The following is a 12472-nucleotide window of genomic DNA, read 5'->3' on the forward strand; positions in this document are numbered from 1 at the left end:
AGGTAAGTTGAGTAGTGGTAATTCACACCTAAATACTCAAGAACTGAGGATCTACACAAGAGAAAAGATCCTGATTAGAAGGCAACCCAGCAGAAAATTTCTTAAGATTCTTACCTCCAGCTAACCTGCTAAGAACTGGTTCAAGAGGTTGAGTGCCAGCTAGGAATTGTCCTTATAAATAAACTATTATATCATGATACATCTGAAACACATTTGAGAGTTCCATCAGAAACGCTGTAATTTTAATGTTGGACAATCCACTGTCGTGATGTAAGTGAAAAGGCTTTTATTTTCCTTCCAGGCTATAAATTTACACTTTGCTGATCTTTGGTATTCCTAGATATCCGTGGAATACAGGAGTTTTTGGACAAAGTATCTCAGCAGGGAATGGATGTTGCACTTCAAAAGGTAGAAAACAACATCAATAAGATGATCACCACTCTCTTTGATACCATGAGGATAGAGGAGCTGAATCGCTATCGAGACACTCTTAGACGAGCCATCCTTGTTATGAATCCTGCCACAGCCAAATCCTTCATTAGCGAGGTAAGTCAAAGGTGTCCTGGGTGGGTGTATGCCGTAAAATAAATACTTTGCAGTGGTCTCTGCAGAGGAGATGAAAATTAAAAGCAGGATGGTGGAATGAACTGCACAATTCTCATTAATACTAATGGAGGTTGTGCAGTGAATTCCTTGTTCATCTCATTTACCCCATACTGCCCAGTTAATTGCTAAGAATGTTTGTATTTTTATATATTTAGGCACAGGGCCAGCACAATTTTAAGGACTCTCATGGGAGCTTAAAATGCTATTGACCTGACTCCAGCAAACTCAAGAATGAATTCACAAGTGCATACCCAACTTATTTTTTTGGTGGTGTTGCAAGTTAAAAGTTTTATATTTAAGGAAAGAGGTGTTTAACTCAAGCTATGATTATGTATTCGTGATTACTTTACAAAAACACATAGCAGATTTACTTGTTCTCTGGGAAATCCATACCAAGACTAGTATTAAAACTGCCCAGGATTCTGCAAAGAGACCACTGTACAGTATAAGATGCTCATCCCTCAACTCTTATTCATCTCTTGGTAATTTGTTTAGATGCTCTAAAACTTTGCAAAAATGCAAGAATTCCTAGTGAATGATGTAGCGCTCTATTCTTTTATTGTAATTGCCTTGGAAGGGTTTGCTATCAAGTCTTCTTTGCCTTCCTCCAATATTTTCATTTTGCATGGTGCTCATGGGATTACCTACTTTCACTTAGTGTTCTTAACTTTTGTGAATTTATTTCTTCCTTCTTTTATGACTTCACCGTTTCACTTCATTAACTTAAAAAAATATTGGTAGGCAGGTGCCCAAATTAAGAATGTGTTAGAAGTCCTTTGACACTCTATAACATAATTAAAATCAAAGGTCTTGAAGCAGAATATAACTCACGCAAGTGAAGCTTACAGAAGAATATCAATAATGCCAATTTTGTGTTATATATATGGAGAGAGAGAATTTTGTCAATGCAATCTCAAGTGCATATATAGAAATCTGACCTTTGGAGTTAAGGAAATGATTTAGAGAATTTCATTGAATCACTAGATTTTTCCATAATATAATCACCATTTTCAATTTTAGAAAAGTTGGTTCTTCCCCTTAAGAAACAAAAGATCTTCCAGAATATAGAAAGCAAGAATACAGAGGCATGCTATTATGAATGTTAAGGTAGTACTCACTTAGGTTGAAGTGTCTGTGGCCATTTCTGTCTGACATGATCAAAGAAAGATTTGTGGAGAGAGCACATTGGGAATGGTACCAGGGGCAAGAATCACAAAGAGAAGTAGGATATAATAAATATCGATCCATCCAGGTAAAGCCCTTTTCCTAACATGTGTTATGGAAAAATTACATAACATTTCTGAGCTTCTGTTTTGTCATCAATAAAATGAGATTAATACATTAATTTCAACATAGTAAAACTATAGGGTAAATTAATATAATGTCCTTGATTGAGACTCAACAAAATAAAAGAGGTCAGAGAGGATTGTCTGGCATGTACTAGCTATTCAAGATAATAGTAACTTCTAGGTCATTTTTTTCTATCATACAACAGCGTTTCTGGCACATGCCAGATGCCCAAACCATGCTTGCTGAAGTGAACAATATCAGGATGAATAAACACACAGGCCTTGATTGTATGCTGAGTATAAATCAAAAAGGTTGGTTACCTATTGAGAGCATGATACATGATGAAGAGCTGTGATACACACAGCACAATGTGGATTGTGCCAGTTGGCCAGGGCTCACGAGTACTAGGCAACAATCACACCTCCTTTACCCCAGGACTAAGTACTTAGAAATAATTGCCTGAGTGGGGATGACACACTCAAGATGCCTGTTACCAAGAGCCCATCGATGGGGTTAATGGTGGATAATGGCTTTGAACCTTGGTTAATGATTGAATGATGGCTTGCTGGAGCTTCTGTACATAAAATTCACAACTGTGTACCTTAAATGGGCTTCTGTACATAAAATTCACAACTGTGTACCTTAAATGGAGAAATCTGCTGTTTCCTAGTTCCAGATGCTAAACATACCAAATCAAGATGTTGGTTAGAGCTGGTTTCTGCTGAAAGCTCTGAAGGCAGGAGTTGTCCCAGTGGACGTCAGAGATTATCTTTTCCTTATTTCTCATCATACCTTCTGCATGGCGGAGTTCCCAAACTTGCCATTTTAAAGGACACCAGTCTTTCTGGATGACCTCATTTTAGCTTGATTATCTCCATGAATCGCTTTTCTCCAAAATTGGTCACATTATAAGGTCCTGGATATTAGGAAATTTTAGCATATGAATTTTTCAGGGGGAAGAAGAGAAGATGATTAATTAATTTAAGCCAAAAGGGATGTCATTGATGATTATGAGCAAATAAGGCTGAAGAGTAGGTTTGAGGAGTAAGTTGGAGGCATGTAAAATTGATGGCAGTCATTTAGAGTTCTGATCCAAGAGGTCAAAATTCTTATGTTAATATTTATGTTACTTACTCTTTCCTTACCGTGTCTTCCCTCAGATCTTCATATGAAATTAACTTATGTTCCCCAAAAATTGAATCCATAGTATCCTTATCCTTGCTTCACAGATTGAAAAACACTGCGGCTCATGAGAGAGTAAGTTATTTGTCAAGATGCCCATTTGTAGTAGAGTTAGGCGTGATATTGATTCCAAGTGGTCTGCTTGGGTGATTAACCACAATTCCCAGAAAGTGTAGCTGTTCATGCACCACTGGAGTCCAGGAGTGTGGTCAGTGCTGAGAACGTGTTGTTAAGTGTATATACACATCGATTGACTCTGCAGTTTATCCTAGATGTGGTACAGGCCCCAGTGATGCAATCACGATGGAGATCTAGGATGTCTCTTCAAAGTTTCCAGTCTGGGAGGAGGGAAGGAAATAAAGTGCCAGCATTCTGAGAAGATGCAGCAGTGGCCGGGCACTCACACACACCAAGCTGCAGAGCCACTGTAGAAGTAGAAACAACTCAGGGTGCAACAGCGGCCTGTTGTCAAGGTTAGAGCTTCTCAGGGATGGCCCTGAAGGAGGTGGAGCATTAAGGGACTCACGAACGTGGATCTATCAGTGCCATCTACATATAGGGAGACCCTGGACAGAAGCACAGAAGGGAGGGATTGAAGGATGAGGGGAGGAGGGGTGAAGGATGAGAGATGAAAGGTGCAGGGAATGAAGGGTAGAGTTGTGGTGGGTAGAGGTGGATGTGTTAAGTATATCCATGGTGAAAGTACAGATAAAGTTATGCATAATTTTCTCAAAAGACCCATGCAATTACTACCAGAAACAAGAAAATAATTCATTTTAGTTTAGATCAACCTGAGCCTTTGTATATCGGTTTTGGTATACCAACTGAAACGAAAGGGAAATGCTGGTAGCGCAGAGACAGAAGGCCAATGTACAAATGAGATCCCAGAACGCATGTGTTTCTGGGAATTCCATGATCTAAGATCTACAATTGCTGTTTCAAAATTAAATGGCATGAATCCTAACTTTATTAAGTGGGTTTTTTTTTGACCAACCTTGTATTCCTCATACTCAATTTCAACCAATAGGATCTTGAACTGTATTCTCACTTCAGTTTCCTGCCTTGACAAAAACATATTTACTTGTTATATTCAAAATGCTTTAGCATTTGTGCCTAAACTCCTGACACATGTTTATGAGTTTTCTTCCTGAGAGATCTCTGTTAGACAGCACATTTTCTTCTAGCCACTTGTCTTTTATGTCTCTGAATTTTACACCCATTGAATCCACACTAGCCTGTGCCACTAGTATAAGGACAAAAAAAAATCATGACCCATTGCATCCCCATTTAAACTGGCTACATTCTTCTCTGACCTGCATGAGAGCTCCTGTTTCTCAATTCACTGTTTGCAAAAGTCTCCCAGCTTGGGTTTCTTCTTTGTTGCGTTATAGAAATGCTGCCCCTGCTTGGGGAACAGGCTGCCCTTGACCTGACCTTGTCAATGCTAGAAGCAATTCATTCAAATGGCAGGCAGCACATTCCAAAGACTGTACTGAAGTTGAGGACACATGAGGGGGAGGAGTTGTTAGCCTAGGGACTCATTCAGTTCCTTGGAGGAGGCAGGTAAATGACTAAATAATTAAACATGGGACAAACAATGCTGTCCCAACGAGAGATAAATGGTGTTCCTGCAAAATCCCATAAGACAACTAGCTCAGCTAGGGTTGGAACAAATTTCACACAGTAGTTTTCCACAGGCATCTTGGACAATAAAGAATTCCTCAGGCAGGCAATGGTTGGCAATTCATGATTCAGTCTGTGTGAATATGTATGTGCGTATTATATACAAACAAAGCTAACAGTCAACTTCTACTAAGGGTTTTTTTTTTTAATGAAGAGTTCCTCCATCTCTCACTTTTCCTCAGAAAGATTACCATATTTTCAGTTTTTAATTAAAGTTGTTTTTAATTTTATAATACCCTGTGATTCACACTGTTTTAACATGTGATTGATTTTAAAGACTAACATCCTGTCATTTTTCTTCCCTTAAATCCTTCATTTTTCATGAGGCAAGTAACATGTCTTGTGTGATTTAATATTTTTATATAGAAATGGTGTTATGTATATTATTTATTTACAGATATATAACATGTAATATATAGATACATAAATACATATAGTCATCCTTATGATATATAGTATTATAGTAGTATTAAATCAGTTTTGTCTTTAACAAGGCTATAAGTTGATTTTACTTCCTTCCCATTTTCTTTCTTATATGATCAATGAAATGTAGTTCCTTTGCTTTACCTACATCAACACCTCTTCTGAACAGAGTTCTAACATAATTCCAAGTATATAAATCTTTATTGCACATTTACTATCTGCAAAGATTTTTTCACTGTATAATGTTGTGAGACAAGTATTTTGTGCTTCATAACCACAAATAAATCTTTCTACAAGTGGATATTGGAGATTAACATCACTAACTATATGCTTATCACTGCAATATTTTTCATGGCTCAACAAAGTATTGAGATAGGATTATGTTGAATTTTCTCAATCAGGTGCAGGTCTTTTCATTTTCATTATTACCTGTTTAGCCTTTTCTACATTCTTCTCTTTAATAATAAATCCCCAGTACCCTTGTTTCCTGACTGGAGGCTTCCCTGGACCTTTCCTTCCTGCTTCTTTCTTCAGATATAATAAATTTTAGGAGTCAGATCCACAAGGTCCAGGATACCATGCATTATAGCTTCTTTTTTTCTCCTTGGACATACCTTCAAATAACTGGAGGTGGGAGGGTGAGGAGAAGGTAGGGTTTATCACTTATTTTGTGTCTGATTTCATTATGAAGATTAGGACTGGAGAGAGCTCAGTGGATCCCAGACCCAGGAGCGGGATCACTGGATTCATATTGTAATGTGTCTGGGATAGGGAGGATGATGATTGATGTAATGGGATAAGTGGATTCCTGCCTCAAACCAGACTGTATTCCTGTGGAGTTTTTGTCTGTATTCAACTTAATTGGCTAATTCAATTTGTTTTCCCTATTTTTGAGACTTGGAACCCTTAAGATGCATGAGGGAATTGTGTTTTGCTTCTATTTATTTATTTAATAAAGGAGCAAAGCGAGGATCTGCAGATAATGTACTAGAGCAATCTCCTTGACAGCATTCAGCATGAGTAGATGGTGAATAGTGAAATGGAATGAACTTGACATAGATTCATTACAGTTAAATAGCTGTAGCTATGTAAACATTCAAACTAAGACCAAGAAGTTTGCTATCTTAACAACCGTGAGGATTTAGTACATAGCCTACTTCTCTGTGCTTGTGTATGTGTAGGATATTTCTCAGTGCATCAGATTATGAAAGAGATATGAGTGACTAAGAAGATACTTTCTGAAGGTTAGTGTGAGGTAGACTTAGAGTGTGTTAATTAAATGTTTGGAAGCAATGCCAAGACAGAAATGGCCTTTACTCAAGGTAGTTATTTAAAAGCAAGGTTCTCTACTGACAGTGTAGTTCCAAACCCAGGTGAAAGTCTTCTTTCCTCAATAGTTTGATTAGAAAGGATTTAGTGCATGTTTAGGAAAGGTAGAAGAGGCTAGGTTTTATTTAGTTAAGCTGATCTAGACTAAAATTGAGACAGAGCTGTTTTATTGAGTCTTAGAAAATAGACCTTTATATTGACAATTAGAAGAAACTTTGGAGGTACAAAAACTTTTTTTGAATTTGTCCCTTCTATGTTCCTTTAGAATATTGTAGAGAACCAATTATTAGCTTTTTTCTGACCAAGAAAGCACTTCCGTCTCTAAAAAGCTATTACTTTTTTAAAAATAAGATCTGAATAGCTCATCTTGCTGTTCAGCCTATATCCTGTGGGGGGGGGGGACAAAAGGTAGGAAACTTATTTTCTGACTCCTAGTGGTTGGGAAGCTGAGTCTTACTTTAAAAACTAATATTTAAAAAAATGTTTGGTGTGCAGCTCTCCTTAGATATGATGTTTTACTTTTCCTGTTAAACCTTTAATAAATGTCAAGTGTTCATATACTCATCTCAGTGTCTGTTTGATAGGATTTATTCCAGAGTCGACGTTTCCACTTTGTCTACAAATCATGCCTTGCTAATTAAAGCTGGTGATATTTTCAAGTTTCTGTAGTAAGATGAACTTCATGGTTGCCTTTTTTGCTTTGTCTGTGAAATTTATAAGACTGAAATGTTTATGTATGTGAGTTATGTAGCATTAAAAGATGAAAGTACTAGACTCAAAAAAAATCATCTTTTACCTCAGAACATGGATGACATTAGTTCATCATACTCTGGCTCTCGCTCATTCAGATTGAGCAGAATAGACATTTTCATTGTGCCAGAAGTTATGGTAGATCTCATATGCACAGATTTGTGTTTACTTTGCAAAACTTTTTATTGCTTCAGCTCTTACTACAATTACACTTTCCACAGTCTTTTTAGTCCTAATTTGTTTAAATTTTTCTGCTTTGTGTTGGTGATCTTTCTGTTTAGAATGTCCCCCAAATCCAGTGCTGATGTGCTAGCAAGTGTCTCTAAACATGCAAAAGCTCTGACTTGCTTCACATAGGAAACAGCTGTGTTAGTGTAAGCTGTGCTCAGGCCTGAATGATTGTACTGCTCACTCTAAGTTCAATGGTAATGCATCAACTCTAGGTAATAAACACAATGGATTTTGACAGAAAAATATAGAGTCAGAGACCTTCATGACTAGATCCTATATTTCCTTTCTGTGAAAAAGTACAATAGTCAAGAATTTCATGTGCCATGCATTTTATACATCACATTACAGCAAATGATGAGTGCCAACTACACAGTTATACCTTTGCAGAATCTGACCCATTCCACTTTCTGTTTCATTGGCATTTTCTGTGTATGAGACTTTCTCACTCAGACTTGGCAGAAAAGAGGTCTTTTTTTGTTTTTTTTTCTTTTCTTTTCCTTTTTTTTTTTTTTTGTTGTTGTTGGTCATGGGATCTGGGCCTGGGCGCTGTCCCTCAGCTCTTCAGCTCAAGGCTAGCGCTCTACCACTTGAGCCACAGCACCACTTCAGGCTTTTTTCTGCTTATGTGGTGCTGAGGAATCGAACCTAGTGCCTCATGCATGCAAGGCAAGCGCTCTACCACTGAGCCACCTTCCCAACCCCAGGACAGAGGTCTTTTGTCCTGTCTAGCCTCTGGCACCTTCCACCATGCTTGTGGTGGTCTTCTGACCACTTTCTTTTCCTTCATGGTGCTAGACAATCAGACAAACAGAAAGACAGCTATATAGATATTTAAGTATTAAAGATGTGAAAGAGCTACATTAGCCTCAAATGACAGGTGATAATATCTACTTGTAATATATAAGCTAAAATTTGGCATCTTCAAAAGACTAAGGGATAAAGGTTCAAGATATGTTCCCACTTGATTAGTACCTTTCCAAGAGATTTTTGAGAATGACTCCTTTTAATTGGTTTTCTTATTCTCTTTTCAGAAATTTGGATATTGAAACCTAAACAAACACGAAGTATTCCTTTAATATAAAATGACTATTATAGGTAGAGGGGCTGAAATGGATAGGAATACATTGTAAACACATGGAAATATAACAAAGGAAATCCTCACCGGTATAACTAATATAAGCTAATAAAACAAAACAACAGAGACCTCCCAATTTTTATAGCTGTTAAGTAGTATTAAATGGTGGGGTCTTCAGTTTGAAAAGTAGAACATGTCATTTTTGACCAACACTAAATACATAGTAGAATCAGTTAAGTGCCTTGGAGTCTAATCAATGGCTTCCTGTATGTTTCTCCAGGAATGTTCAACACCTCCGTGGCTATGGCCCACCGCGGGTAGGAGACACCCAGAGTTTAAAACTAGTAAGCTAAGTTTTTAGAGCACCCCAGTGACTGTCACATCCTAAAAGAAGCAAAATGACCTACTGCGGGTTATATGATGGATAGAAAGGGAAATGAAGCTAGAAAGAAACAGGTGGATAGGGATAATAGGAAAGACAGAGGAGCCAAAGGTTATGCTGAGGCCAGAGAAGCAAACACATTCACTAAACATGAGACAACAGAAATGCTGATCGAAGAAGAGAACAGCAAAAACTCTTACCTTCATTCCTTTCTATAGAGTTTATAAGTTGGTGTGGAAATAACTTCAAGGAAAATATTAACTTAAAAGTCAAAAGAAGGAGTTTTAGAAAAGAAATGGCTCACTTAGCATTTAATTGCGAATGGGGGAAAATAGACCTATCGAGTCTGTTTGCATCTTTTTTAGTTTCTTAACCCTGGAGCAATTAAGTGGCATGGAGCTAATTATGCTTTCTTTGAAGTCTTAGAAATTTAATACATTAAATATCTCTAGTGAGTGGTGCTCCACCTCATATTCAAAAGTTTGAAAATTTTAATAAAAATACTGCAGTTACATGTGGCCGAGGAAATCAACCTGCTGTGGTACAGGCTTAACATTCGTGTCCCAGTATGCCTATGAGTGTCCTTGACGTGATTATGGTAAAGCTAGAGTGCTCATGTGCTTTTACTACAGTTTGGAGTGAGACTTTGAAAAGCAATTCTTCTATATGAATAACACTTTTTTCAAAAATGTGTAAATTGCACATTCTTCTAGAAACAATACAAAAAACTACCTATATCAATTACAAGGTTTTGATAGAGGGTCTTTATTTTCAGGTTTTTAAACAAATATTATTGAAGCATTTGAAGATTATTTGTAAATGACAATGAGTGTCATTTCCTGCTTAGATTTTTTTTTCTTTCCATTTTCAGAAATGATCCTTTCTGTTATACTAAATCCTTTAGTACCACAGTAAGTGTGATAGCTCTGATTCCTTAAATCTGCTTTATGGACCAGTATTCATTCCAATGTACTATATCCTGCATTCAGGAAAGGAAGAATTTTGATCCTCTCAAACAGCAAAAAGGCAAAGTTGCTTATTTCAAATATGTAAGCAGCTTCTCAATAATAAGCCTTAGGGAAGATTTAGGTATTCAGTGACAGTCACTCAGCTCAACAGATAGGGAAAGATTCCTAGCCTTCAAAGGGTACTTTGTATACTCAAATTCCTGTGAGTGTCACTTAATAGCTGTTTAAATAAAACAGTTTTTCCAAAAGGGAAATCTTTAAAGATGAAGCTATCTAATGATGCTTTTAAAAGTCATATATCATAATACTTTTTAATCCATTGTATGAAATCTGCTCTAATAATGCTATATTTAACAGACAACTGCTCTGGTTCATTTAAACCGTTGAATAAAATACACATAATGCAGCATAAATTATATATGTGTAACTCAACAAATTTCTGTACTACCAGCATTCATCTCAAGAAACAATGTAATTTGCTCTCCCACATTTCCCCTGCTATCATCCGCAAAGGTATACATGAATCTGACACAATAAACCAATCCAGTTGTGATTGTTTTTTAAGCTATATGTAAATAGCGTCAACAGTAGAGTATGCTACAGCCTTATGCTGGGGCATTCACTTACAACAAAGTATGTATGAGAAATATCATTTAATTGTGCCAAATTACTTCATTATGTGAACACACTGAAGTTCATATAAGTTCTGTTGATGATTCTCCCATTGCAAATCATGGTTCTTTGGACATCTCTGGGCATGTGTATGTGTTCTGGCCAGGTCCAAGGAAAAGAGTTGTTAGCACAAGAACTATAAGAAAGAGATGTCATGTATTAATGCTTCCAAGGTAGTAATTTTCCATAATGTTACTTCACTGAAATTTTTTTTCTAATTATCCTCACCAACACTTCTGCCTTCGTTTTTAAAATTTTATTCATACTGGTGAATATGTATTGGATGGTTTATATTTCTGACTGATCTTATTTTTTTAACTTCATGGTTTGTCTATTCAAGTTACATTATGTTTCCTCTCGTGACTTGTAGAAGTTTTGCATATATAATGGAAATGAGCCCATTGTGAGATCAATATATTTGAAATACCTTCTCTGTCTTTTCACATGATGAATTTTGGTGAACAAAAGATTTAATTTGCAATATAGTCCAAGTTACTATTTTGCTCAAAGATCATGAAGACATAATCCTACATTTTTTCCTACAATCATTCTATTGAGATGTAAGTATAAATATGAAGTCTATCTGACATTTGCATAATTTGTATGATCCTAAGTGGAGGTTAAATATATTTTATTTTCCATAAGAGAGCCACCATCCATTCTTTTTTTTGGGGGGGGGTCCGGTTGTGGGGCCTGAACTCTGGGCCTGGGTGCTGTCCCTTAGCATTTCAGCTCAAGGCTATCGCTCTACCACTTGAGCCACAGACCCACTTCCTGCTTTTTTCTTTTTGCTTATGTGGTGCTGAGGAATCGAACCCAGGGCTTCATGCATGCAAGGCAAGCGTTCTACCACTGAGTCACCTTCCCAGCCCAACCACTGTCCATTCTTTATAGGACGAATGACTCTGAATCACAAGACTTAGAAATTTCTACTCACTTATGTCTGAGAGTTGATTAGTATATCTGAAAGTATAGATTATTATTCCTATACTACATCCTATGAATATGTCCAAAGTTTGTCCTTTGATTTGAAGCACATGACGTTAGAAGAAAATGGAAGAGTATTGGTAACTTTATTGGACTAAGAATCTTTCCATGGTTTCATAATCAGAAAAGATAATGATACTGGCTTTTATAGTATAAACTCTAATTGCCCCAGGGCTAGTAGTCATAGGTTTTCAAATAGCATCCTGTGACTAGTCACCCCCAAAAATCACTCTCCATCTGAATATAGTCCTTACAACTACATGAAATTCAAAAGGAAAAATAGTTTTCATGACAGGTCTAAAAAATAAGAGAAAAAGAAGTCTTCTAATAGACTTCGATTCATTCTTGACTTAATTTACATCTTCCTATATCAGAATTTTCAATTATAATAGAACCACTCTCAAATCCGAGTTTTCAGATCAGCTCAGTCATCTTGAAATGAACTTGTCAGACAACTCTATTACTAAACAATCTGCAGCCATGAATTTTCTGATGAAAACTTTTCAAATATATTTACTTCTCATTGGACTGGAATTTTAGATGACAGGTTTTGAATTTGATAAGGAGGAGAAAAACAGCAGTGAGTTTGTCTCTTCTGTTTGAAGCTCTGTTTAACCCTTGAAAAATGGCCCTTAACGTGCAAACTAAGCAAAGAATCAGGTTCAAATGACTTGAAACTCACACTTTAAAAAGATTTAACCTACCCATTTACTAGGGTCAGTAAGAGGATATTGATACTAAATTAAATTGATACTTTTCATATTGGTGTGAATTCTTCCTGATAGTTTACACAGGTCATTTTAACATTTTTTTCCTTTGTAGTATTTACCTTTGCTTTGGGTTATTAATTATATCCAATATTTTAATTCCATTCTAATCACTGAAACTAACTTG

General features: G+C 36.6%; 1 protein-coding gene across 2 annotated transcripts in view; it reads left to right on the plus strand.

Annotated features, from left to right (window-relative positions):
• Positions 1 to 12472, plus strand: part of Grid2 (glutamate receptor, ionotropic, delta 2) — a 1023751-nt gene that overhangs the window by 546146 nt on the left and 465133 nt on the right. For both annotated transcript variants that reach the window (XM_013029731.1, XM_013029732.1), the window contains one exon: positions 341 to 546. In XM_013029731.1, coding sequence (XP_012885185.1) covers positions 341 to 546 — 206 coding nt within the window. The remainder of the gene's footprint in view (positions 1 to 340; positions 547 to 12472) is intronic.

The sequence above is a fragment of the Dipodomys ordii genome, unplaced genomic scaffold (assembly GCF_000151885.1).
Source record: "Dipodomys ordii isolate 6190 unplaced genomic scaffold, Dord_2.0 Scaffold122, whole genome shotgun sequence".
Classification (NCBI taxonomy): domain Eukaryota; kingdom Metazoa; phylum Chordata; class Mammalia; order Rodentia; family Heteromyidae; genus Dipodomys; species Dipodomys ordii.